The 23,963-nt window shown below is 39.4% G+C and overlaps 1 protein-coding gene across 3 annotated transcripts; it reads left to right on the forward strand.

The window, feature by feature from the left end:
- Positions 1-1,064: 1,064 nt before the first annotated feature.
- Positions 1,065-18,575, forward strand: LOC143362679 (globin-1). 3 transcript variants are annotated; one of them, XM_076803049.1, is made up of 4 exons: positions 1,065-1,563; positions 7,233-8,054; positions 17,303-17,534; positions 18,405-18,575. In XM_076803049.1, exons 2-4 carry the CDS (start codon positions 7,894-7,896, stop codon positions 18,573-18,575), a joined length of 564 nt encoding a protein of 187 aa, XP_076659164.1. In that variant the 5' UTR covers positions 1,065-1,563; positions 7,233-7,893. The 3 variants fall into 3 exon arrangements, with proteins under 3 accessions (XP_076659164.1, XP_076659165.1, XP_076659166.1); XM_076803050.1 differs by having other exon boundaries at positions 7,236-8,054; XM_076803051.1 differs by lacking the exon at positions 1,065-1,563 and adding an exon at positions 6,672-6,867.
- Positions 18,576-23,963: the final 5,388 nt, after the last annotated feature.

The following is a 23,963-nucleotide window of genomic DNA, read 5'->3' on the forward strand; positions in this document are numbered from 1 at the left end:
GTAAGTTCAGAACGGGTAAATAAAAATTCTTAAAACTCTATGGGGTGAGCTCTATCCGCAGCTCGGTTTAGAACGCTAAAAAGAAGGCAATTTTTCTGAGAAACTATGAAGTGCATTTTGAAATTTGAGGTGGACATATGCAGGGTGTCCCGCATACCGTTGACAACCGATTGGAACTTTGCAATCGATGCGACATAAAGCACAGAAGAAGAGGAAGAAGAATATACAGGATTCCATTTTAAAAAATACAGATGACCAAGATATGATTTAAAACATAACACTGAAAGAAAATTACTCAGCATCACAGAGAACACGCCCCTTTTAATAATGTAAAACACAGCAATAGAAGAAAAATATGAGGGAAAGGAGAATATACAGGATTCCATTTTAAAAAATACAGATGACCAAGGCGTCTTCCGAAAAATAACACTGAAAGAAAATTCCTCGGCATCTCCAAACGCACCCCTTTTAATAAAGTAAAACACAGAAATAGCAGAAGAAGAATATATACGATTCCATTTTAAAAAATGCAGATGATCAGAACAGCTTGTGAAAAGTAACACTAGAAACAAATTTCTTCCAACCACAAACTATCTCAAAGAAATAAATATGTAAACCGCGATACAACTTATCCAGACTCAACGCCCTAATGACCTCGCGAGGCAAAGCGACATAAAACACAGAAGAAGTAAAAAGTATTATGCAGGATATCTGATTTTAAGAAAATACAGATGACATCTCGAGAAAAATACCACCGAAAGAAAATTCTCCGACCCCCGAATTCTCGGCGGCTACACCCTCTGGAACAATATAACCTTCCCCATAAAATCAAAGGGGATGGTGGTCGCGTCGAGCGATTTCGGCGAGGTCGTCGCGGCGTGCCGGTACGCCGAAAAGAAAATGCAAAATGCTCGATTAATCGGTCGCAGGTTGTATCGAAGAGGGTTGTAGGGTGGTTCGGAGGAAAGCCCGAAAAGACAAGGGGGTGAGCGTGGTTGCGCATGTGCGTGCTCGTCCTGAGCACTTGTTACGGGTGCCTCAGTCTCGGCTTGTCTGGGCTGAGGGCAACACGGCCGTGCGTACCACCCTCGCGAACAATCCAGATCCCCGGGAGACGTTCTAAAGATAGAAAACACACACAGAGAGAGAGAGAGAGAGAGAGAGAGAGAGAGAGAGAGAGAGACCACAGGGAGAGAGCGTGGTCGATCGCATCCGAAAATCCTGGCTGGTCCACGGGAACGGATCGTGGTCGCGGATGAGAACGATTTATTCGCGACGGGTCGCGACGAATCGCAGAACAGTTTCGCGAAAACACGCGGAGGATCGTCGTCGCGGAACGAGCGGATGTGTATGCCCGAGGATATGTGCGCGCCAACAAAGGTGTCCTCGGCCGTTTTCCTTGGTCCGAGATGATGAGCGAGGACCACGGTGCTACCAGCTCCTCGACAGCCGGGATCCGGGAACAGGGAAACGTGGCCGAAGTTTGTTAATCGTGTGCGGATCGATTTGTTAGTCGACTCGCGAACCCATCAAGTCAACAGAAATCGCGGCTTGATGCACCAGGTGATTCTCCCAGCTTTAGCCCTCCATCTCTGTCTCTCACTCTCTCTTGCTCTCTACCCCTCTCTCTCTCTCCCTCTCTCTCTCTCTCTCTCTCTCTCTCTCTCTCTCTCTCTCTTTCTCTCTCTCTCCTCTCTCTATCAAACGAAAACAGATGGAACGGTGGACAGCGTCGTACCAAAACCACCCTCATTATTCCCCCACATGCTCCCGAGCATATTCTGTTTCTCACAATTTTCTACGGTTAGGCCTCCCCTGTTCCTTTCGTCAATTTTTCATCGTACACCGATCGATGATTGTGTAGTAATACTATTTATACCGGGCACACCGATATCGATGTCGAATATATTATGTAGCAGTGTTATGTTATACATTATATCCTCTTAAAATATACGTCTTCCGTCACCTTCGTAATGCGTTACACACATCCTTCAACCTGTTTCTTTTTTCGTTTTTTCTCCTTTTTGTTTCCCTTTCATTGCGGCCAGTCTAAAAACGGTATGTTTCAGCTATTGATTCGGTTATTTCCATGCGTTTATTGGTTATTGAGACTCTCTAGTTCTTATTCTTGTTTCCGAACGCATTCGATGGACGATGGAATAGCGTGCGGAGAGCTGGATCTAATGGTGTGTCGAGTTTCCTTGCCGTTAATGAGCTTAAACGAATTTTCAATACTCTGAACGCGCGTTTGCTTTGTGGATTTATATTCTATAGCAGTTATTAAAACAGTGAAAGCTATGAACGCTTCGATCGGAAAATCGGCGTTTATCTTTGGACTTTGAATTTCCGGCAATTCTTATGAATCGTAATCTGCTTTCTTACGATTAGTCTACCTCCGTGCCCTAAATTGTGCAATGATAATTGCACTGTCGTAAGAATTGAGCACACTTTGGAAGCATCTTGTGCAGTGATCTGATTTATTTGTTTGCATATTTAATAATTGTGAGTAGGTATTGTGAGAAGATCAAATTAGGCGACACACGTTACCTCAAATGACAGTGTTGCTGTTAGTGCAGTGGTGATGTAGGTCACTGGCTGCACGTGTTCAACTCAGACAACAAGGACGTCTTCCACACTACTCCACAAAATTAAAGGGTTACTAAATTGATGTGACCGAAAAATTGTTAATGTTCGAAACGCTGTAACCATTCTGAAACAGTAACGTACGATAGTCGGCTTCAAGTTGTTCCAAAGAGGAGCCTTGCCTCTACAAGGTAATTTCAAAAATTTTATTAAACCCTGTAGATTCGTTTGAAATCGTATGCAAGCATTATCTTTGTTTTGCGACGACAACCATCATCAGTTTTGTGGTGATATTCTGTGATATTAAGAGTTCTTCGACAAAGTTCAATTCCGGGATATAAAAGTAGAAGCTTTGCCCTTTAAAATGAGTCCAAGTTGACTCTCGTACGATTGTTACTGGCAAAGTTACAGCAGTTCAAAGATCAACCATTTGTCGGTCAAAATTTACTGATCCTTTAATTCGGTGGAGTAAGATATGTGTTCCGGACGTTCGAGATGTCAGATAATATCCCTCGAGCATGCTAAGCACGTCTTCCAAACGGTTGATGTCGCAAAATCGGAGAATCCTTGAGACGTCTCATTTTGGTCGCAACCGGAGGTTCAGAAGACGACGTACAGTCTCTTCCACAAGAGTGTGCCTTTATGTCTGCTGAAATAAACATACTTGTAAAAATTGTAGCATGGATTGAAATTACATTTATAATATTAATATAATCTTACACTGATTTAATCAAACTGGAAGCAATTATTTTTAGCTACGTCTGCGGAGAATGCAGGACAGGAAATAGTATCAGGTTACGAATTTTAATTAATAATGTGGATGATTGGATCAATTTTAACACTAGGTTCACTCGTCAAAATGACGGGTTCTAATATTTTTAATTTACAATTATTAAGATTCTAAAGATACATCCATAAGGAATTATTCAACAAATTTACTTCTTTGGGTAGTTATTCTTTTATGTTATTAAATAAAATGGCTTAAAATTTGGGCAGCATATTCTTGTCATTTTTATAAAGTGATGTAAAATAGTCGCTTTCAGTGCTCCGTAAACCTAGTGTTAAGTAAGACCTCGTCAGAGTGTCTAGAAGCTAGGCATTTTAGGTGTACTATCGATCCACGTTCGTAGGAATATCTTAATTTTTTCGGAGATGTCATTAGTACACTCTTATCTTGTCCTACGTGGTCTTTTCGTATCGCCCTGAGGTATAGCTTGTTTTTTGAAAGATGGTACACCATCAACAGTGGTAATAGCTGTCAACCCCACCAGACTGATGATGTTTGGGTGCTCAAAGTGGGATGGACAGCCACGATGGCTGCTGATGCATCCAGGGCTATCTTCTTCGGCTACCCAAGTTGATTTAATATATCATAGTCATCTCTATATAAATTGACTTGCGGTCCTGTCACTCGACGCTCCATTTTATTAACACGTTGACTGTCACACTGATTGAACACGAGCAGCCATAATCTTTGATTCGGTTTAAGAATCAATTTCTGTTGCTACCGTCGTCCACGATTTCGTAGTTTATATAAAATTTATTGTCAAATTAATTTTCTGTACCTCATTCTCGTTCGCCCGTTTACACCGTTCACGTTTTCCCCATTCTTTCCTGTTCGTCAAATTAACCATGCGTTCCGGTGACTCTGCAACTTAAAAGCTACTTTGTATATTTTATTCAATTTTTCGCTGGTCACGTCCACGTTTTTATCGTCTGTTTATTACGTTACTTTTAATTAACGCTTTTAATATTTTGACTATTTATTTTATGCTTTTGGAAATAGTTTCGCGTCGCAATTAAAACTAAATATAATAATTCTATTTTATACATTTCTCCTGCCTTGGGATTTATTGCTTTACATTTTTTTAATATTCTGTTTTAATTGTTCTGTACGGTTTTACTGGTTTGTTTGTGTACTTGGAGTTTTCTCCGTTTTCTTCCAATAAATTGATGCAACTGTGTTCATTATTGGTGCCCAGAGGGATTTGTCGATTTGTACATTTTACGTTTTAAATATTACTGCTGTGTTAATAATCATATGATTGAGCCTTTCCACTTGAGTGCGCGTTTATTCCATCATTGTAATATCGCATTGTTTGTGCAATTCTATCCATTACCTCGCCTTATATTCTTTATTCTCTCACTCTGTGATTTCCGGACGCTTGAGTCTATGCTTTTATAGTGTTTGTGGTTTCACTTTTACGTGAGGGAAATCAAGAGACATCGTAAAATATTTTCTCCATCTCGTGAGACAGCTGCTATAGGTCGACACAATCTTGCACGGATATTTTCAAAGAAAATTGTTTTCACCCCTGTGTTATCGAAACTTAATCGATAAATTCTGGATATACTTTTTATCACAATGAAAAAGAGATTTCAGAATATTCTATTTTAAAGAAGTCTCGATTTTTTCTCTTGATTGACACTAATTAAAAATGGCAACTTTGTAATTTGAAAAGTGACATCAAAAGCTTGGACATGCACTTCTTTATGCAGTTCTGTGTAGTTCGCCAATTGACCGTTGCATTTATGTTGCACACTGTCGGTATTTCAGACCCGTGGATAGAGAATTCAGTGACATACGAGTTGTATTTTTACTGTAATAACACCACTAATTAGCAGCAAATACAATTAAAAACAGTTGACATACAGCAGAGAATTATTACTTACAGTTATTCCCCCACATTCATGGTCAACTCTTAAAAAACGAAACTTATTATATCAAAATTATGATTATGCACGTAACAAAGAAAAAATATTTTCTCAATGGAAATTTTTATCTGAACTTCAAGGTTAACTTAGCTGTTCTTCTCGGTCAATTTCGATGCAATTACTCGTAGAAGGTAAAAGTAATTTATACGGAGAAGATAGAAGTTTGGGTGGCATTTTAATATAAATATTGCAATTCAGTAGCAGCGGTGCAACATTCACCTCTTTTAAAGTTGATATTCAAACGTACGTCCTTCGGGCAGAATGCAGCGAGTCAATCGATATCGGAATTAAAATATCTTCTAGATTAATTACTTCTTGGCATAGATAGCTTAATACTTTTTTATAGGGAATGACGAGCTGCATCGATTAATGTCTTAAAATATATCGTTAGCTCCAGAATACGTCGCTCGGAGCTACGTTTATACAGGGTGAGGCACTTAAAACAAGCCACTTGAATAACTGGGCTGCTGTCGGCGATAGAAAACGTGCATCAGACCAAACTTGCTTTATGCTAAGTGGGACATGATCTGCTGTCTGGAGTTTTTCATACGCGAACATGTGTAACGTGTACAAAGATTCGTTCTTTTTCACCAAATACGTACAGTTTTTAATCACTCCCTAATGGGGTGCTTCGAGACGCGTACAATGACCCGTGATTAAAGGTTGCTCGTGGTCATCAAAGGTCAGCCATTATAGAACACAATTTACCCCGAAAATTCGATCGAATTTATGTTACTCATTTCTAACTTAATTGCACATGTGTAAATAAAAAATTCCGTAACGGTACACCAGGGTCTTTCAAAACATTAAACACATTTTTCTGTATACTGATTTTCGCTATTGAATTGAAAAATGGTTTCAAATACGAGACTGTTTATCTTCTCTTGAAAAGTTGAATTTTGTAGATTTCCTAAACAAATTAAATAATAATAGATCAATGGATAGTCTTCTTTTTCACACTGTGATATGCAATTTAGTGCACTATATCTTTAATATTTCAGAAAATTCTTATCTGAAAAGGCTTAAACAACACAGTTGCAAGTGTTTCAGATTACTTTCTGTGTCATTGTAGAATGGCTGACGGTGTTGAAAGCTCAAGCAACACCGATGCATCATATTTGTTTCAGCACGATTGTTATCTATTTGGATTAATCGCTGGTCTCGCATTTCTTCTTGAAAATCACGCAGGCGGCATTAAAGGAATCCTTGTATATTTTCAAAGCATACAAAAATACTCAGACACGTGCACTAAAATAGGATACACTGTGTGTGTAGACGTACGCATTCCGTGCTATAGATAGCGCCATTGTGTGGATACAAATGTTTGTAAAACCTTGATCACAGCTTCTATATTGTACACCGTTCGATCGAAGAAAGTTACCTCTCTTGAGAATTTCTTGCATAATTATGCAAACATATTTTGATCCTACCGACAACTGTAAATACCATGACTAAGTTCTTGAAGATCATAAATTCTGTTCTGCGAAATCAAAATTCAAGACCTTTGCAATCATTCATATTAGAGGAGTGAAAACAGTCTCTACAGCGACGAGAAACTTTTTAAATTATGTATATACATTGTAAAATCATTCATATTTTCGATCCAGTCAGTTCAATCTTACGCAGAAGAAGATTTTTTAACTAATCTTTTATCATGTGAAGCATTGAACTATTTGTTTGCAATTTTTAAAATTAGAACACGAGCCTAATGTGATTCAAATATCGTCCTCGGATGGTTCGATTTAATTCTTATTAAATTTTCGTGATTCTTTCACTCATTTTCAAGTAAAGTCACAGTTGGCGAGTAGCAGATTTTGCAAAAAAATTTTGCAAAAAGAGTCGCAAGCAAAAGCATTCCGCCATTCCCTTGTCCGCCGTTTCCATCCCCACGAAAACCTGAATGTTCTAACCAGAAATCTTTCGCATTCTTTCAGTAGATACTTTCAGCATCGTCATTCCTGGGGAAAACAACGCCAGGAAGTCACCAAAGTTCCCAATGGACCTGTAACACGAGTCAGCATCTCGAAGCCCGGTGGACATGACGGACAGAAATTCTTCGCAGCTGAAATCCCGAGAAATGATGTAACAAAGCAGAAGAAGACACCAAAGAATGGGCGAGCCGGAAGTTTTCATGTGAAAGCTTTGACGACCGCAGGACTAACCGACGATCCAACACTGTCGAACAGCTCGATGACGCCGGTGAATGTTGCTGATTAGCGATCAAAGACGCTGGTTCCGTATTCGAACGAGAGACAGTCTAAAGGAAAGTTTCCTGTCGGTTGTAAAGGAAAAAATATCGAGGGAACAGTTTTGCGAGACGATTGAACAACAGTGACCCGGTGGTTTCGTTCGGAGGCAGTGATCGTGCGCCGCCATTGCTTGATTAAACTCGGCCGGGCGTTTTTCGATCGAATTAGTTCCCGTCAGGTGACGATTTATCTTTGATGCGCGTCGGAGATTAATGAGGCTCAATTGGGGAGACCGGGTTTGGATTAGGTCCGGAAACCGTGGTAATTGCTCGGCTCCACGGGGAGCTGTGGCGAGTGTGTCGGTGGTTCTTTATTTTCGCGAACAGGAGGTTCGAGCCGCTGCAACATGGGCTGCGAGCTTAGCAAATTGGCGACCGCGAAGTCGCAGAACCAAACTCCCACGGATCCGCGGCTTCCGCTCACGGCGAAACAGAAATTTACGGTTATGGCCAGCTGGAAAGCCGTATCCAGGGCACTGGAGCAGACTGGTGTCTACATGCTCATAAGGTTCGTAACGACGATAAGCTCCTCTGCGGAGACACAGTTTTCAAAACTTTCTGCGTCTCGCACGCGGTCTTGCTAACAAACTTCCCTGCTGCAAACTCGTCTACTCGAATTTTAATTATTGTCAGCCGTCTGGCCGACGACAAACTGCTTGGACGATCATATTTTTGTGGATTTGTTCCCACAAAAAGAGCCGTTATCGCGGTTTAACTGTCACACTGTGGTCCCAAATCGCCAAAATGTAGACGATATTCTTAAAAATGCGAAAAATTAAGATTGGAGAGGTGACAAGCTGCTTAGACGATCATATTTTTGTGAACTCGTTTCCAGAAATGTGTTTCTTCTTGTCGCGTTTAACTGTCACACCACGGTCCCAAATCGCTGACACATAGTGGAAAATATGCTATTTTCGTTGGAGATATCTTAATTGCTAGGCTAGATTCACTGATAGTGAGTCTATAGGAGAACCGAGGAGAAAGGTTTCACCATTTATATCTGTAAAATTATCACTGTTTGAATCCGGCCTTCATCAGTCATAGCAAATACGGATTCGGATTGTGAGCTGTCACACTGATAATGGCACCGATAGCCGCTGATTCATTGTGCTATCACTTTAACTTCTCACTTTTATCAATTATTGGTTACTCGTTGTTAGTCGACTCAGCTTACGTTTAGTTGGAAATTACAACAAAAATTACGGTTAAAGATCGAGTATATTTTTTTATAAAATCTTGTCGCGTCAGAAAGGATTTTCTTCCTTCAGTTCTGTCCTGATTACTGAAACATCTTGTATGTGGTTCACCCACAATGATATCACACGATTAGGCGGTCGTTTAGAATCTTCAAGGACATCATTAACGTCCGGCGCAGTAGTCCTCGCGTCCTTCGATTTTTGTCTTCGTTTGCATGCGTTGCATTTGTGCAATTTAGGTCGTTGCAGCCTTCTCCTTCGCCTCATTTAGCTGTCCACTGCCTAATTTTTTAAAGTCAAGCTTAAAAACTTAGCAACTTGACATTTTGTGTATTTGTAGCGATTTCTTTTATGGATTATTTGTCTATTTTTTAATTTCATTAGAAAAACGTTTGAAAGCTTGGTATATTTTTGTATCTGTGAAGTAATTGCAGTGGAAACACATTGTGGATGATTTTTAAGGTTGTCTCTCTTATTTTATGACATTTTATACTAACTAACGGTTGGTTGCGCGATAACATTATCGATAAACTTTACGGCACAGAGCCGTGCGACGATAATTAACCTGGACTGTCACTTTCAGTGCCTACTTCTTTTTTTATCTGTTGGCAGATACTAGAATCTATCCCCAATTTTTGTCTGTCAGGTACACGCCGTTCCTCTTTATCTGTCGGCTCCCCTTTGTTCATAGTGGAACAATAGGTTTCTAGATATTGGCGTATAATAACCGAGCGTAATTGACGTACTTATGTAAGTTCGCTAGAGAACAGTTTTCGGTATTATACTTAGGGAAGACGATTGTTCGGAAACCTCGAGAACGTCTGGTAATCGAAAAGATACGCTCCGCCTAATGGTTGCAAAACTATAGTTCAAATAGACTATCGCAGTTAAAAATTATTTACAGGTAAGGATTGCAAATATTTTGTGAGCTAAATAAAAATTAATACAGTTTCTAAACAATGTTTATGAATATGTTCAGCAGAAGCATTCAGGGGAACAATGTTGCACACGTTATTTTACCGATAATATTACTTCACAACAGTAAAAAACATTTCATAGCAAACTTTTTAGAGCAAAAATACGTACAAAAGATCGGTACAGACTGTACAGCAACAGGTGGCAGAAAGATAGAGCTATTTGCTATGATAAAAGAAAATCAAACTTTAATAATTATTGCTATTGAGTTATTAATCTATAAAGAACCTCTAACTTGATTCATTTTTCAATGAAGCATACTTCACGTTGATTTTTGTCATAATTTAGCTTGCTACGTCAACCCTTGAATCATCTACTCTGCAGTACAATTCTTTTTAGCACTGCCTGTCCTTCCCGATTATTTTCTAAAACATTAAATATTCAGTTTACGATGTAACAAACTTGCCAGCTGTGTATGAAGGTGCTGACAATAGACGTCACTCGTATGCATCACTTGTTATGAAACTTCGCACCTAACTAAGTGGAGCATCGAAAAATATTCGACATGTATTTTTTTATAGCCGCCTGTTGTCATGTTTATGGGGTGAAAATAGCCCCCGAAGTCGCTGGTAAAAAAATCAAATCCAAAGAAAATATACTACATAAAAATGACTGGTGGTTTCACCACGAACGAAGCCGTAGCGTACAGAATTTTGGAAGATTCAAAAATGGTGCCGGTGGACTTGAATTTGCCTTCTTTTTTCCCAAATTTTCCAGGAATGATTTCCAAACGGAGACCGAAACTCTCGTTCGATTCGAAAATTCCATTCATACATCCCACCCCGTATATTTGCGGCAACACAACTTTGTACACCTGACCACTGTGCGCTCATGCATTCGTCTATAAAATCAATAATAATATAGTAAGGGTTAGACCCAAATATCCATCAACATTTCATCTAATATTAGACTCCACGTACACTCGGTGTTCGACGTTGTCGTTCAATCAATGTGGCGCTCGGTAGAAAGTTTTCGAGCCTGCATGAAATAACGTGCAGCGACAGAACTTGTCTTGCAGTGCTCACAATGCAGCTTGATTCTACTAGAATGGGTCAGCCCGTCTGGTTCAACAATAACCGAGAGTCGCTTCTACGACCGATTTTTCTTCACAACAGAATTCCGTAATAAATCGATTTCTGCAGCTCTAACTACGCCCTACGAAAAAAAGCTACACCTCACCTTTCAAAAAGCTGTTATCTTTTCTCCTGATATTAACAGGACAGTGCAAGCAAATCCGTTGACAACAACACTGCCATTTTCCTCGATGCGCTGCAACGAAATATCATGACAATATGCTAACCTTTAGCACGACTAAAAAAAGTGACACAAGAGGTTAATATGCGTGCTTAGCTGCTTTTTAGTTGTAACAATGGAGCATCGTCGATATCGTAGGTCGTCGAAAGGTCACCCGAAGGTCGACGTGTAACACATCGATGAATTTGTCGATGCAGTTGTCGGAGTAACAAAAATGTCGAATTCGTTGATTCTGGTGGGCGTCTGCAAACATTCTTGTCGAGCACTATGTCGTTTCAAAGCTGTGCCAAAATCTTGTTTGCGATGGTGCGAGACAATGATACTACTTCACTGACAAGGGAGCACGTTCAAGACGTACACATTTTCACAAAACGTATGTGGGAGGTTGTTCTCAGAAAAATATTGGACTCTTAGAAGAATATTGTTTTCATTGGCCACAGTTTATATTGATGATAGTCATCTCCAAGGTTAGGGGTTGAAATCCCACTTTCTTCGACGTCTCGAAAAGCAGGGTATAATTTTATCAATTAAAGTGTAGAAATTAAAAAGAGAGAATCTTTGAATTCTTTCGCAATTTTTCTTGGGCGTGTATGATCTATGAACCAAAATCTATACAGTATAACTATTTTTAAACAATAAATTACTAAATATACTACCTTAATATTGTATGTCCTCAAGTGATCTGTAAAAAGAAACGTTTTCGATTGGCCGCATTTGCATCGCCAGTGAAATAAATTATACGTCAGACATTGAAAAAAAAAAACAATTTGCATACGTAAATCGTCAATTTCGATGTTGGCTCGCGTTCAGTTTTCCAGATTCCATTGTCCAGAGTTGTTTCAGACCATGCTTCCCTTCTTCTATATGCGTTGAGGTCGCTCTCCCTTTATTTTCTATCTTTATCTATCCACTTGTAACTGAATCATTGGATTCCTGTATTGATGCACTCTGAACGTAACTAGAGCGTATAGGATAAGTTAACAAAGGGATGCCCTGAAATAATTTATCGTGGTCAGAAAACTGCTCTCACTCGACCCTAACCGAGCTGACAACTAACTATAGAAAGATCTTCGGAGCTGTGCCGACGAGTCGGTACGAATTTAGGAAAAGCTTTACATGTTCTTGCACTGATTACCGTGAGCGAACTTGACACATTTGTTAAATGAATCATAATATTATTATCGCATTAATTAATTTTTGTTTGCTGGAAAAATTGAAGGCTATAACTTGTCCATGGATGATGACGCCTTATTAAATGAATGTTGATATATTGTAAATCCATTTCTACCACATATTTTTCAACGAAAAAATTTGTACACGTACCTTGAAACTATGATACATAGTCTTAACGGTCTCCAAAAGAAACGTCAAATATTTGCGTAGGAAAAATGTCCTCCTTGACAGTTTCAAAGATGGCGCAGATCAGAGTTGTGCACCCTGCGCGGCGAACAGGCAACGTATGTTTCCGTGACCGCGAAGAACTTTTTACATCTTGCGCGCCGACCCACTTCGCAATTTCAGATGAGGAGGACTCGAGCTCACTTAGGGCTATAGCAAACACCGCTACCAGCATGCGATTCTCGTTAGGGTCGTTGCGTTTTCTGTTCTTTCGCACTGGACCATTAAATAGAATGTGTGGCCTGGCTCTCTGTTGCATCATCGATGGTGTCCACGGAGGGTTAATCTCAATTTAATCCTGCCTCAGGATTACGGTTCCGTCAAAATTGCAAACTGATAACCCTTTGCAAAAGATGACCCTAATGCGCAAAAGATATTTAAGTTCCGCTATCAACGTCGATTGCGCCTTTATGATAGGCAGATGAAAGCGCGATGATAGGGACGTTTAATAACTGAAACACCGTACAACTATCATCGTTCACGAACGTTCGAGCTACGAAAGTTCCGCGTGAAACGCACGCGCTCCTTGTTTTTCATTTTCGCTCCCGCCCATTGCTGAACAATGGGCTTCCTCGTATTGGCATTTTCAGACTATTCGCGTGGCCGAACGCAGAAATAGTACGCTCAGGGTTGTTCCTGGACGAGTCGACGCGAACATCAGCCTATCATCTCGTTCCTTCGGTTCTCATAGCTATCCCCTGCTATGTTTTTCACATGACTTCGCCAGCCAGACCACAGAGAGCTGAATTTCGAGGCTAGAAGCTTCGATTACGAGTAATTTCGTTTTCAAAGCCTCCGACAATTTTTAACGCATCGATAACCGGCCTGACAGCCACTAATATCTCATGAAATCGGAGTAATTTATTTAATCCTGTTGCACGCGTTCAATATTTTTTATTAAACGCATATTTGCTTCGACAGAAATTTATTGCTGGACTGTGGATATTTAAGCAAATTCCCATTTTAATAACTAGTGTGATGAAATAATTCTTTGATTGATTAAAAAGCTGCTGGTAATAAATATCCAATACAAATATTGTTAGCAGGCTGCGAACTTTATGCATTTATCATAACAATTTAAACCAAGAACTTTAAAATACTGTCGCATTATTTTTAACTTATTAAACTGATTAAGCAAAGAAATAAATGTATATTAATTATTAATTTTGCTTGAAAGACACAGTCTTTGATCGTTGACAACCACAAATATTATTTAATCGAACAATGACTCGAGACAAATACTCGCACAAAGGTCAAGTGTTAATGTAAAATAATGCAATGGGAAGATCTGAAAGGCCTCGTGCGTCTGGTGCTAGGCGAACTAGGTATAGTCTTTTAATATTCTTGAATTTCGTAGATTTTTAGCTAATTTGGTACACCGAATGTGTCAGCTGTGAAAAGTTTAATGATATTTTGTAATTTTGATTGTGCTGTTATCGGTTTTTGCGACACTGTCTCAGATTTGAATTGCTATTTTTGAAGATTCGTTTGACCTTTCATGTACGAACGATTGTTGATAGAAATGTGGGTCAAACACTTGCTACTAGCTGGTGGTGCATCGTTCTGTCCTATGCACGTATTCTCCACTTACTATTCGGTGAAGAGACCAAGAAGGCCATGGGTAGGTACCTCTCACAGCCTTTTTGGGTCTCCTTGCAGCGTCGTTGCATCGGATGCACACAGGGTAGGCCGAATAAACTGCAACGTGTCCTTCGAATCCTGAAAAAATTGAGAAATTGAAGTATGGGGATTCTCAAGATAAAAAGGTGTAATCGCAAATGCAATCACAATTTTCAGTGCAAAATATCTTTGGTGTACGTTGACGCGAAATATTTCTTTGTATTTTATGAATTTGCAAATGCTATCACAATTTAGAATACTTCCATTTGTATTTTTGAACTGATTCTGAATCATTGTGTCTATGAATTACAATTTCCAATGCTTCTATTTCTATTACTGAAATAAATATGTCAGAAAAGTAGTTTTTTCTCCCAAGGCGTTATTAGGTATCGCAGACGATAAATTCGTGATTTGGAGCGCAAAATCAATCGTTACATGGTCGGCTGCACGAGTCGCCAGCCACGTTCATGATGTGCTTACGACGAAGGTCTCGTAAATCTAAAATTTCGACTCCCGCCTTAAAGCGTTATAAAAAGCCTCTCAAAGTTCCGAACACTCTAAAAATTACTCCAGCGAAATAATCGTTATTTCTATATACTGAAAAACCCCTTGTCGAATAACAGAAATTCGTGAAACAATTGGATGATTTTAACTCTGTTAGCAAGTAACGCCTAAACGAGGAACGAGAACGCGAACTGATGGCGAGTTACGACAAGATTGAAATACCGATTAGAGTTGATTGCATTCTACTCTCGGAAAAATCTGTTTACAATTAACGTTTCAATTTTCACGCTGCCCGATCGAGCGTGTCTGAAACTTTCGAAAAATTGATGCTGCTGATTACACGCGATCATTCGTTTCTTCTGTTGTGTGTTTGCAAAAATAGAGGCACGCAAGTAGGAAGCGTGTACCAAGCGTTTTCTTTCGTCAGATAATCTTTGAATACTAAATGCAATCAGGCGAGAGATAATTGAGCAGATATCTACAAGGCCGGCACACTTCTTCCTCGCCACATTAAAGTAGGCGCCTAATTAGTTGGCCGCTTGGAGCCACTTGCCCAACCGTGAGTGACGTCACAAATTACTTCCCCTTCTGCAATATAGCTTCGATCATCATACTTCTTCAACCCCTCGCACTCGATGTCGTTTTAGCACTGAAATTACGAGAACCTTGTCTGGCGGTCGGGGAAATTGCAAACAAAACTGAGTCTTGGCAATAAATCAATTATAAAAACAAGGTGGGGGTTAAACAACGCTTATCCCTTGTCTAATTGATTTCGGGTCACTTGTGACCCTTCTTTTGCTCGTGCCGAACATGTATGTGCATTCGTATCTACATTCTTTCGTTAACAGATCATCAGATGTCAACTTCCAAACAAATTAAATGTACAGAAATAATTAAATGAGTTAACAATATCTTTTTAATTTTCAATCGATGGAAATGGCTTAATCTCATGAAAGACCAGAAGGTACTATAATACTCTCAAGTCTATTTCAACCGTTTCACAAATAATTCTTCTAATAGAGCAAATAATGAATTGTTTACCATGAGTTAAAAGAATATTCGCTCGTTATTTCAACACCAGCCTGAATCTTGTTTTTACGCTCATTCTGTCACTCGTCGGTTCTGAATTGGATTAGACCCTTTTCGGAAACACTCGGTACCTTCAGTATCCGTGACACATTTTCCCATTTTCATCTTCCACGATAGCAAAGTGAACACGGGAGCACAGAGTGCGGGAAGAAGACCCGATCCGCAGAGTGTCTCCTTCAAAGGAGCCCTCAGCCTTATGCTTCTGTTTCTTTTTGTACTCGTTTTAAGGCAAACAATAAGGTCGAGCGGAGGCGAGTAGAATCAGAGCGCAAAGGTGAGAGATAGTATGATGGAATTTACCCCTCAGAATCCTTGACCGGCCAACTAATTTGGTGCCTACTTTGCCAAGTAGTTGCACGCGACCAGCGAGACTGATAGAGACAAATACTGCACGCCAGTGTCTCTCATTTTTCCACCAACTCTGGAGGAAAGGTAGTTCTGGTAGTACCGAGAATCAATACAAACTTCGATTAACTGGCTCTAAGCTACCCTATTCTCTCATTTTGCCAGCTGTACTTTCATTTAATTGAGAAATCAAAAGACTCATAGACCATCAAATGTTAAAAAAGATATCTCGCATTACGTATACCGATGAGAACAGAAAAGAGATAATGAAAAGTTCCTCATTTAGTTTGAATAGAACTTGTAAAATATAAAAATATTTTCTACAGCAAGAACTTAATACTCTGTTCATTAATAATGGAAAAGTATTCGATCTTTGTCACAAAATGTGAACAGTATTGATGTATATTGATGTTCTGAATATGTTATTTGTTTGCAATGTTTGTGTAGCGTGTACGTGATTCACAGGGAAATACTTGTTTGTATGTATTTTCTCTTATGGAAGCTTTCTGTTTGAAGTTCCAAAGTGTTCGATGTTTTAAAATGTCGACACGTTCAGAGTGGTTTTCATGAGATGCTTCACATTAGGTTTCAAGCTAAGATTCCTGTTTCTAAAGCAGGGAACGATTATCATTGCTTCGCAAAACATGGTCGAGTTCTCTTATCCCACTCAACCCTCGAAAGAAGCTCAATCAGCACCTCAAGCAGTTTAATCTTCTCTTCAGTTTTCTTCGCGGAGCTTAATTAATTCATCAACCCTTTCGTCATTTGACGCAACGTACTTCATATTCTGCGAGTTATTCTCGCTTTGACCGAAAATACCATTCAACAGAAACCGTTAATTCGTATTAATGTACACATTTTCTTGTACCTTGGAAGTTGTTTTGGAAGGCTCAATACGAATAATACTGAAACATCACGGTGAAGAGGGTTGATGGATTAGTGTTGCATTAAGAAGATACCGGACCTGCCATTTTATAGAAGAAGGGAAACGCGGTTACGAGGAAATAGTAGCCCTACACGATCTATGTCACGGCACGGAACCCAAAATTGGGATTAGGTCAAGAGTTTACTTAAGCACTACAAGATAGTAACTAATGGAACCTTGAATGACCTTAAGTAATTTGTCAACATTACTATTACACATCGACAAGAAGATACAGTGTTTTATTTAATGAATAGAGATTTTATTCGAGTAACTAATTAATTCACCTGTTTCTCAGAGAGTTACACTGTAGTTGCACAAAAGATAATATATCTTACATTACACTTAAAGGCAGAAAATGGTTGAATTTTCAGCGTGAGAAACATACGAGAGTTAGAGTACTACGGTTTAGAACGTAGGAAATTGACGTTTGCCGATTTTGGCGGTTTGCAGGCTGTTCGAGGAGAACGAAGAACTGCTGAACATGTTCACGCAATTTCGCGAATTGAAGACAAAGGAGCAACAAACCAATAGCATGGAATTGGCGCAGCACGCGGAGAAAGTGATGTCGGCCCTCGACGAAGGTATCAAAGGGCTCGACGACATGGACGCTTTCCTGACTTGTCTCCACCAAGTCGGTGCCACGCACACAAAAATCCCTGGCTTCAATCCTCAATATTTTTGGGTAAGCTCTGTTTCTCTACCGCGGGAGAGAGAAATTCATTATTCAATCCCATTTAATTTCTCTGGCCGCGCTTGTCCGTGTTCCGAATTACTTCGCTCTATAGAAAGTCGCCTCACAATCGGTGCTCAAGAAACAATTTACTCTTTGTTACCAAACTAAAGTACCATAGCTCCAAGCACTCCCGGCTCAGAGACGTTCTGGATAAAATTCTCTCCCTCCTTCCTTGACTTCCACGTAAACGCTTTTTTGTCCGCGCCGGCACAAAAGATCCGTTCATTTTTTGTCACTCGCATTTTCGCCTTTTAAATGTCATCTTTAGAACCCTTTTGTGACCCGATGCATATAGACGGCTCCAGACGGAGGAATAACACATTCTGCCGTTAGTGGAGCTGGACCGTCCTTAAACTTCAAAGGGACAAATCGGAAAACCTCGTCACGTCTCTTTCTCCTCGAAATAAAACATTTCTGCTTCCTATTGTGGATTGAAATAATTGGAAATAATAATGCGAAATTGCTGGTGGTTCCAAATCACCGCCTTTTACGTTCTATTAATTACACTAGTCAAATCGAATCTGTTCTCCGACCAGTTCTTTGACTTTGAGGATGCAAAAGGGTTAAAGTAGCACTCACTACGTTAAATTTTTCAGTTTGCTTTAAACGACTGAGTTATTTCTGTTAATAGCCAGCGAGAAATAATTTCTATTCTTCTTCGATAGCCTGGAATTGCAAATGTTTAATTTTTACCATGTTCGTTAAAGTCCCGTCGATATGTAGAACATAAAATGTTGACATAGGGATACGGGGAGCAAACTGTGATTTTCTGGGAACGTGAAATGGTGGGTCGCATATTTACACAGATTTCCCTTCCAGAAAATTGAGAAGCCGTTCCTGGAGGCGGTCGAGCGGACGTTGGAGGATCGATACTCGGAGAACGTGGAGAACATCTACAAACTAACAATCAAATTCATAATCGAGACTCTGATCGACGGCTTCAACAAGGCCCAGAAGGAGATAGCACAAACCGACAGCACCAAATCCTAGTCGTCTCGGTCATAAGGAACCAAATACCACAAACTTTAAACGCTCGATCGAGACGGATCCTGATCGGGGGATCCTGATCAAATTCTCGGGCGGGAAGCGATCGATCCCACGGGAGAGACGTCGAACGTTCGTTCATTCATGAAAAAAAAAACCAAAAATGAAAACCGTGTCCTCGTTTCTGTGCAAACACGGAACGATCTCACAGATCAAGAGCAACACGAATTATATAATGTATTCACGTCGAATAACGTTCTTTTTTACAGAGGTTCAGAACGACGCGTCGTCGCCGGTTAGATTTGAGATGGTTTCCCTTCGAGCAGGTCTCGATCATGGGAAATCATGCAGGGAGAATGACGATGACGGGGCGAGTCGTGAACTCTGTTGACGGTCAAAGACGATTGATAGCGCGGCCATCCGAGTACAGTATTCCTTCGAAAAATCTCTAATCATTCCGTCCGGATCTGTCGACTAATTTTCGGAGGCGGGGAACAATTTCAGATCAAAAAGACAACTTTTTTATAGCGATCCTGGACCCATGAGGATAAGCAAATCAAGAGACGACGAGTCGGACAAGTTCCTGAGACTTCGAAGCGATGTGAATCGACGCATCCGGCTGCTTTCGATCGTTTGCGATTATATTTTGATAACACTCTCGTGAACCAACTGTGAGGATCGTCTTGGTGGAGACGAGGTTAAACGTGATGCTGAATAATTTTAAGTCGTTGTTACAACATTGAATTTGTTGAATAACGCCGTGCGAAGTCACGCGTTTGTTATTTCAATTGTTTAAGCCTCGTTCCATTTTATCGTTACAATCTAGAATATTCTATTGCTACCTCTATGTAACCAAAGAATTTCTTTAGTGCGATTTTACTGTTTTCTCGAGTCTAGTCGCATTGTTATTATTATAAACGTTTACTTTAGTCGGGCTTGAATTGGTTGTAGTGCTGAACGTGTGTTTCCATTGAATTTAAAAATTTATTCCAAGAAAACGATAGAATCTGGTGAGCTGAAATTTTACATGTATATTCATACATATTTGAAGTAATGGCATGAATTTTTATGAAACATTTTATTGAAAATTATGCGAGCTGTTACGGCTAGAACGTACGTAATGATTGTGTCCGATATGACAGCTTTTTCGTGACATGACATTTATTTATAACTTCCACAATTTTCAATGAAATGTCGTACAAAAATTTGAGCTATTACTATGAACATGTATAAATACACGTGCAAAGTTTCAACCTACTAGGTACGATCGTTTCCTTGAAATTAATTTCCAAATCCAGCACTGAAAACGCGCGTCTAAACTGGAATACCCAGTATTGCAAATTGTATAATTTGCAAAGGTGACCACGTCAGTATTCTGTGTAAAAACTTTTTGCTAAAAAGTTAAATAGATCTCAGTTGTATAGATTATATTCTTATCGGTTGTTATCGTTCGCTGGTTTCACTGAAATCTGTTATACTGATTGCGCGACGTATCGATTCCCAAGTAATGTCCAATTATTTTTGATTCGGAGTAAAACAATTTCCAGACAATGAAACAAGTTTGTTCTGAAACTACTGATTCGTGTAGACGTCTATTGTTGATATGCTATGTACGATAATTTAATTTTTACTGCATAATAATTGTGTTAGGTTGGTCAAATGGTCGCAAAAAAATTATATTTCTGCTGGGTCCTGCGTTTCAATGAAATTTTAAGGAAACTGAACTCTTTGGCCGACCCAATGTTTCGCAGAATGTTAATTAATTAATAATTACGCTGTACGTAATTCTATCCAAGGCAAGCAGGGGGTCACCCTAAATTCGAGATTTTCGAAGGCAGAGAGTTAGAGATTTTTTAGCGAATACTGTATGTTCGTCGATAAACTTCTTCGTAAACTCACGTCTATCGGTCACCATGATCTTGCATCACTTTCCAAAGAATTTTCTCCGAACGAGAAATGTTTACCACAGATATCGTGGGACGATTTAACAGAAACAACACTTGATTTGCTGTTTCCATTATCGTAATACCGATTGTGAAGTCCAAACAATATAATCACAACGTGCGAATACTGTGAATTGTTTCAAACAACTGCCAACAAATTATTTACTATAATCATTACGATACTTTCCTCGTAACGTTGTTTATAATTCACGTTAATCACTCGCACTGTGACGCTGTCGAATCCGTAAAATAAGTAAGAGGAAATTAACCGAAGTTTTTCGTTAGCCTTAGCCGTAAACGTAAGCATGTGAGATCTACTTTATAACGAGGGGACACAGAAAATTACAGGTTTTGTTACTTTACGATAAATGAAGTACACTTGGAAATCAGGGATGTAACAGATTGACAGAATTTTGCTAAGTTTATCTAATAAAAAAACTGTACACAAATAGACTCTCAACAACTACTTGCTGTTTCCAGTTACCATTCTAGTCGATCTATCGAAATCATTTGCATACATCCATTACGCTCAGATTGCACTGTCCCGTAAGATCCATCGAATTTTTCTTACTGCACATTTAGAACAATCGAAAGTTCCTACACGGTTCCATACGTTATGCGTTTACAAAAAAAAAAAAAAAAATGAAAGAAGTTGTTCACACCACACAATGTTCCCCTCCATACCAGACAACTTTCATACTAACCTTTGTACGTTTAACGGTGTACGAGACATTCCAGGGTTTCCGGTCGGGAAATTTGGTCGAGACAAAAAAAAAGAAGAAGTCTGCAATGCGAGCGCAGCAGCATCGGCGATCGACGTTAATTCGTGTGTCGCCAGGCGTTTCAAAGTCGGTTGCAAGGGTGCAATATTGGAAAGTGCTGTGGCATCCGACAAAGAAATCGATAACCTGTATTCTCGCAAAGTACAGAACCCATTAGGCCGCTTGCAAGCGTGGCAGGATGCAACGGCATGTGCACGGGAAAGATTATTAATAAAGGACACATCGATTTCTTCGGCGAACGATCTCTCCGTTTCGATGGAAACCGATCCCAGTCGGACCGATAGGGAAATGATGGAATCGTCGAGATTCGAAACGCTGTTCGGACAATGAAAACATCGGTGAAACCAAGAACTCATCGGTTTTGTGTACACAAAAGGCCAATGGCTACGATCGCTATTGTTTCCGGCGGTATAGGGACGAGATCCCCGTTCGTAACCAATTTTTTCAACGTTCATTTCGAAGCGTTGACTTTTAGTTTCGTGCCAAAAAACCACAGAAAATAATTAATAGGGATTCCACGGCATTACCGAAGAAGAATGAACGGAAATGAAAATGAGCAAGGAGTAAGCAACAGAAGTGACGTAAATGAAGAAATAAAATGATAAAGAAGATCCCAATATTGAATAAAACGAAATAATTCTACGATCCTGGCATAAATAACGTGTGTAGACATCAGCTGTTGCATCTTCTGGGTAAACAATCATGTTCCGAGAGTCTGTCGAAGAGAAAGCATGAAAGAAAAGAAGAAATAAGTTTAAGTTTAGAAATAAGTAGGCTAACATGAAGTAAACATGTATATAGCAGTGGATGCTGTAAATAGGAATGTATGCGACCGGTGTGTGCAATAAAAGCGCGACGTGCAATATAGTTTAAGAGAATTGTAACTCTATAAGGGTATAATAAAACGTCATTGTTTTTCTTATTATTACTATCATTAATAGATATTGTCGTGTGGATTTGCGAGCGAATTTCGAGATTATCATTTTTCTTTTTTTGAAGCCATTGAAGCCGCCGGAGATTGAAATAGAAAAAAGAAAAAAATATCGATTAACCGACAGTTTTTACAGTTTTGCGAAGAGGATCGTGTCAGATTTTCCCGAATATGATTTCCGCGAAATCTCCGAGTACCAAAGTGATAAACGCGTCGCGTTCGCAGAGATCATTAAGAGGATTACTTTTCGATCGTGATTTGTATAGTGTATAATCAAAAATGGTGTTAGGTACGCACGTCGTCTTTGACCGTCAGGAGATGATTATATAGATTTTTACTCGTAACTAAGAAAGAAAATATGCGATCGTTAGGGTGTATCCCTTTGCGCAATGTCAATTTCCTAGGCGGTTCTTACAATGTAGAACCCCTTTGTCTCTGTATCTTCCTCGACGTATGTATCTACCTTCGTTTCTCTCTGAGGTGATTTTAATTGGTTCGCTCGGCGACGAGGATGTCGAATTGCCGGAGACAAAAATCGCAAACTCCCTGTCTGCAGACGATCACAATGGACTCGCACAATCACGTGTTCAGCCCCCTGCAAAATACAAATATAACAATTAATTACGTATCGTTTGGTACACAATTCTAATTACGACAGACCTTCGCTGCAATGTCCTTTGTTAAACTATCGAACGAGGTGTCTCTAGTTGATGGTTAAATCATAATTTGGAGGAAATAATCTTCAATAGGCGTTTAATATATTGTGACTATTCGAAATTTGTATCTATGCATTTGTATTTATTTTATTCGTCGATTTATGCATTCAGTTGTGTTGCAAATGTTGGGACACCTTCGCAAAACTATACTAGCAATAGTACCGATGAATCAGACAGGCCTACTTTTCCGATTAAAAGTGTAAGGACGCTACTATAACGCATAACAGGGTTCATTGTGAGACGAGAGCTGTTCGTCGACAATTAACGTGCAGGGAACGACAAGAACTTTTACCTCAGAGAGAAAGTACGTGTTCAATGATAAGGGAGAAGATGAGTATGTATCTGTCGCATTATACACGATCGTCGCACCGCAAACTCGTAGACCATTTGTAGCAGCGTAGCGATTGGCAAACAGGAAAATGGTCGACGAAGCATCTAGAGGAAATCTCTCATATTTTTAATATGATCGCGTTTGTATGAAGCTCGCCAAAACTCTTAGATCAACGACGAATTTAGAATCGTGTACAATGTGAACAGATTCTTCATAACCAGAAGTAAGATCGATCGACAAGTTAGGTAAAAATACAGCGCCCTCGCAGTTCGGTTAAATTGAGAACAATTTCAATAATTGAATCGTCTCGATAGGATTCTGTTTGTTGATTAACGTTATCTGTACACGTTAAGCTGAAGAAGCAGTCAGTAGAAACATAAAAGACGAAAAGACGAAATATGTTTTGTATCGCTTGTCGATGACGTTCCTGCGAAGTATTATTAAAAAAATAGCAACACTCTGAAGCGTTATAAAAATGTTAATGTAATTTGTACCTAATAAGATACTAGTAGATATTGGGTTAGCCAATGAATAATGCCGGAGTTTTCCAGAAGAAATCGGTTATGCTGTCTTCAAAACAAAAGAGATATGGATCTAATGACGATGAAGCTGTGAATGTTACGTGACAGAAATTTTCAATCTAATTGAAAATATTTCATGTCATATCGTATGATAGATTGCCAAAATGTTA

This window comes from Halictus rubicundus, chromosome 17 (genome assembly GCF_050948215.1).
Source record: "Halictus rubicundus isolate RS-2024b chromosome 17, iyHalRubi1_principal, whole genome shotgun sequence".
Classification (NCBI taxonomy): Eukaryota; Metazoa; Arthropoda; class Insecta; order Hymenoptera; family Halictidae; genus Halictus; species Halictus rubicundus.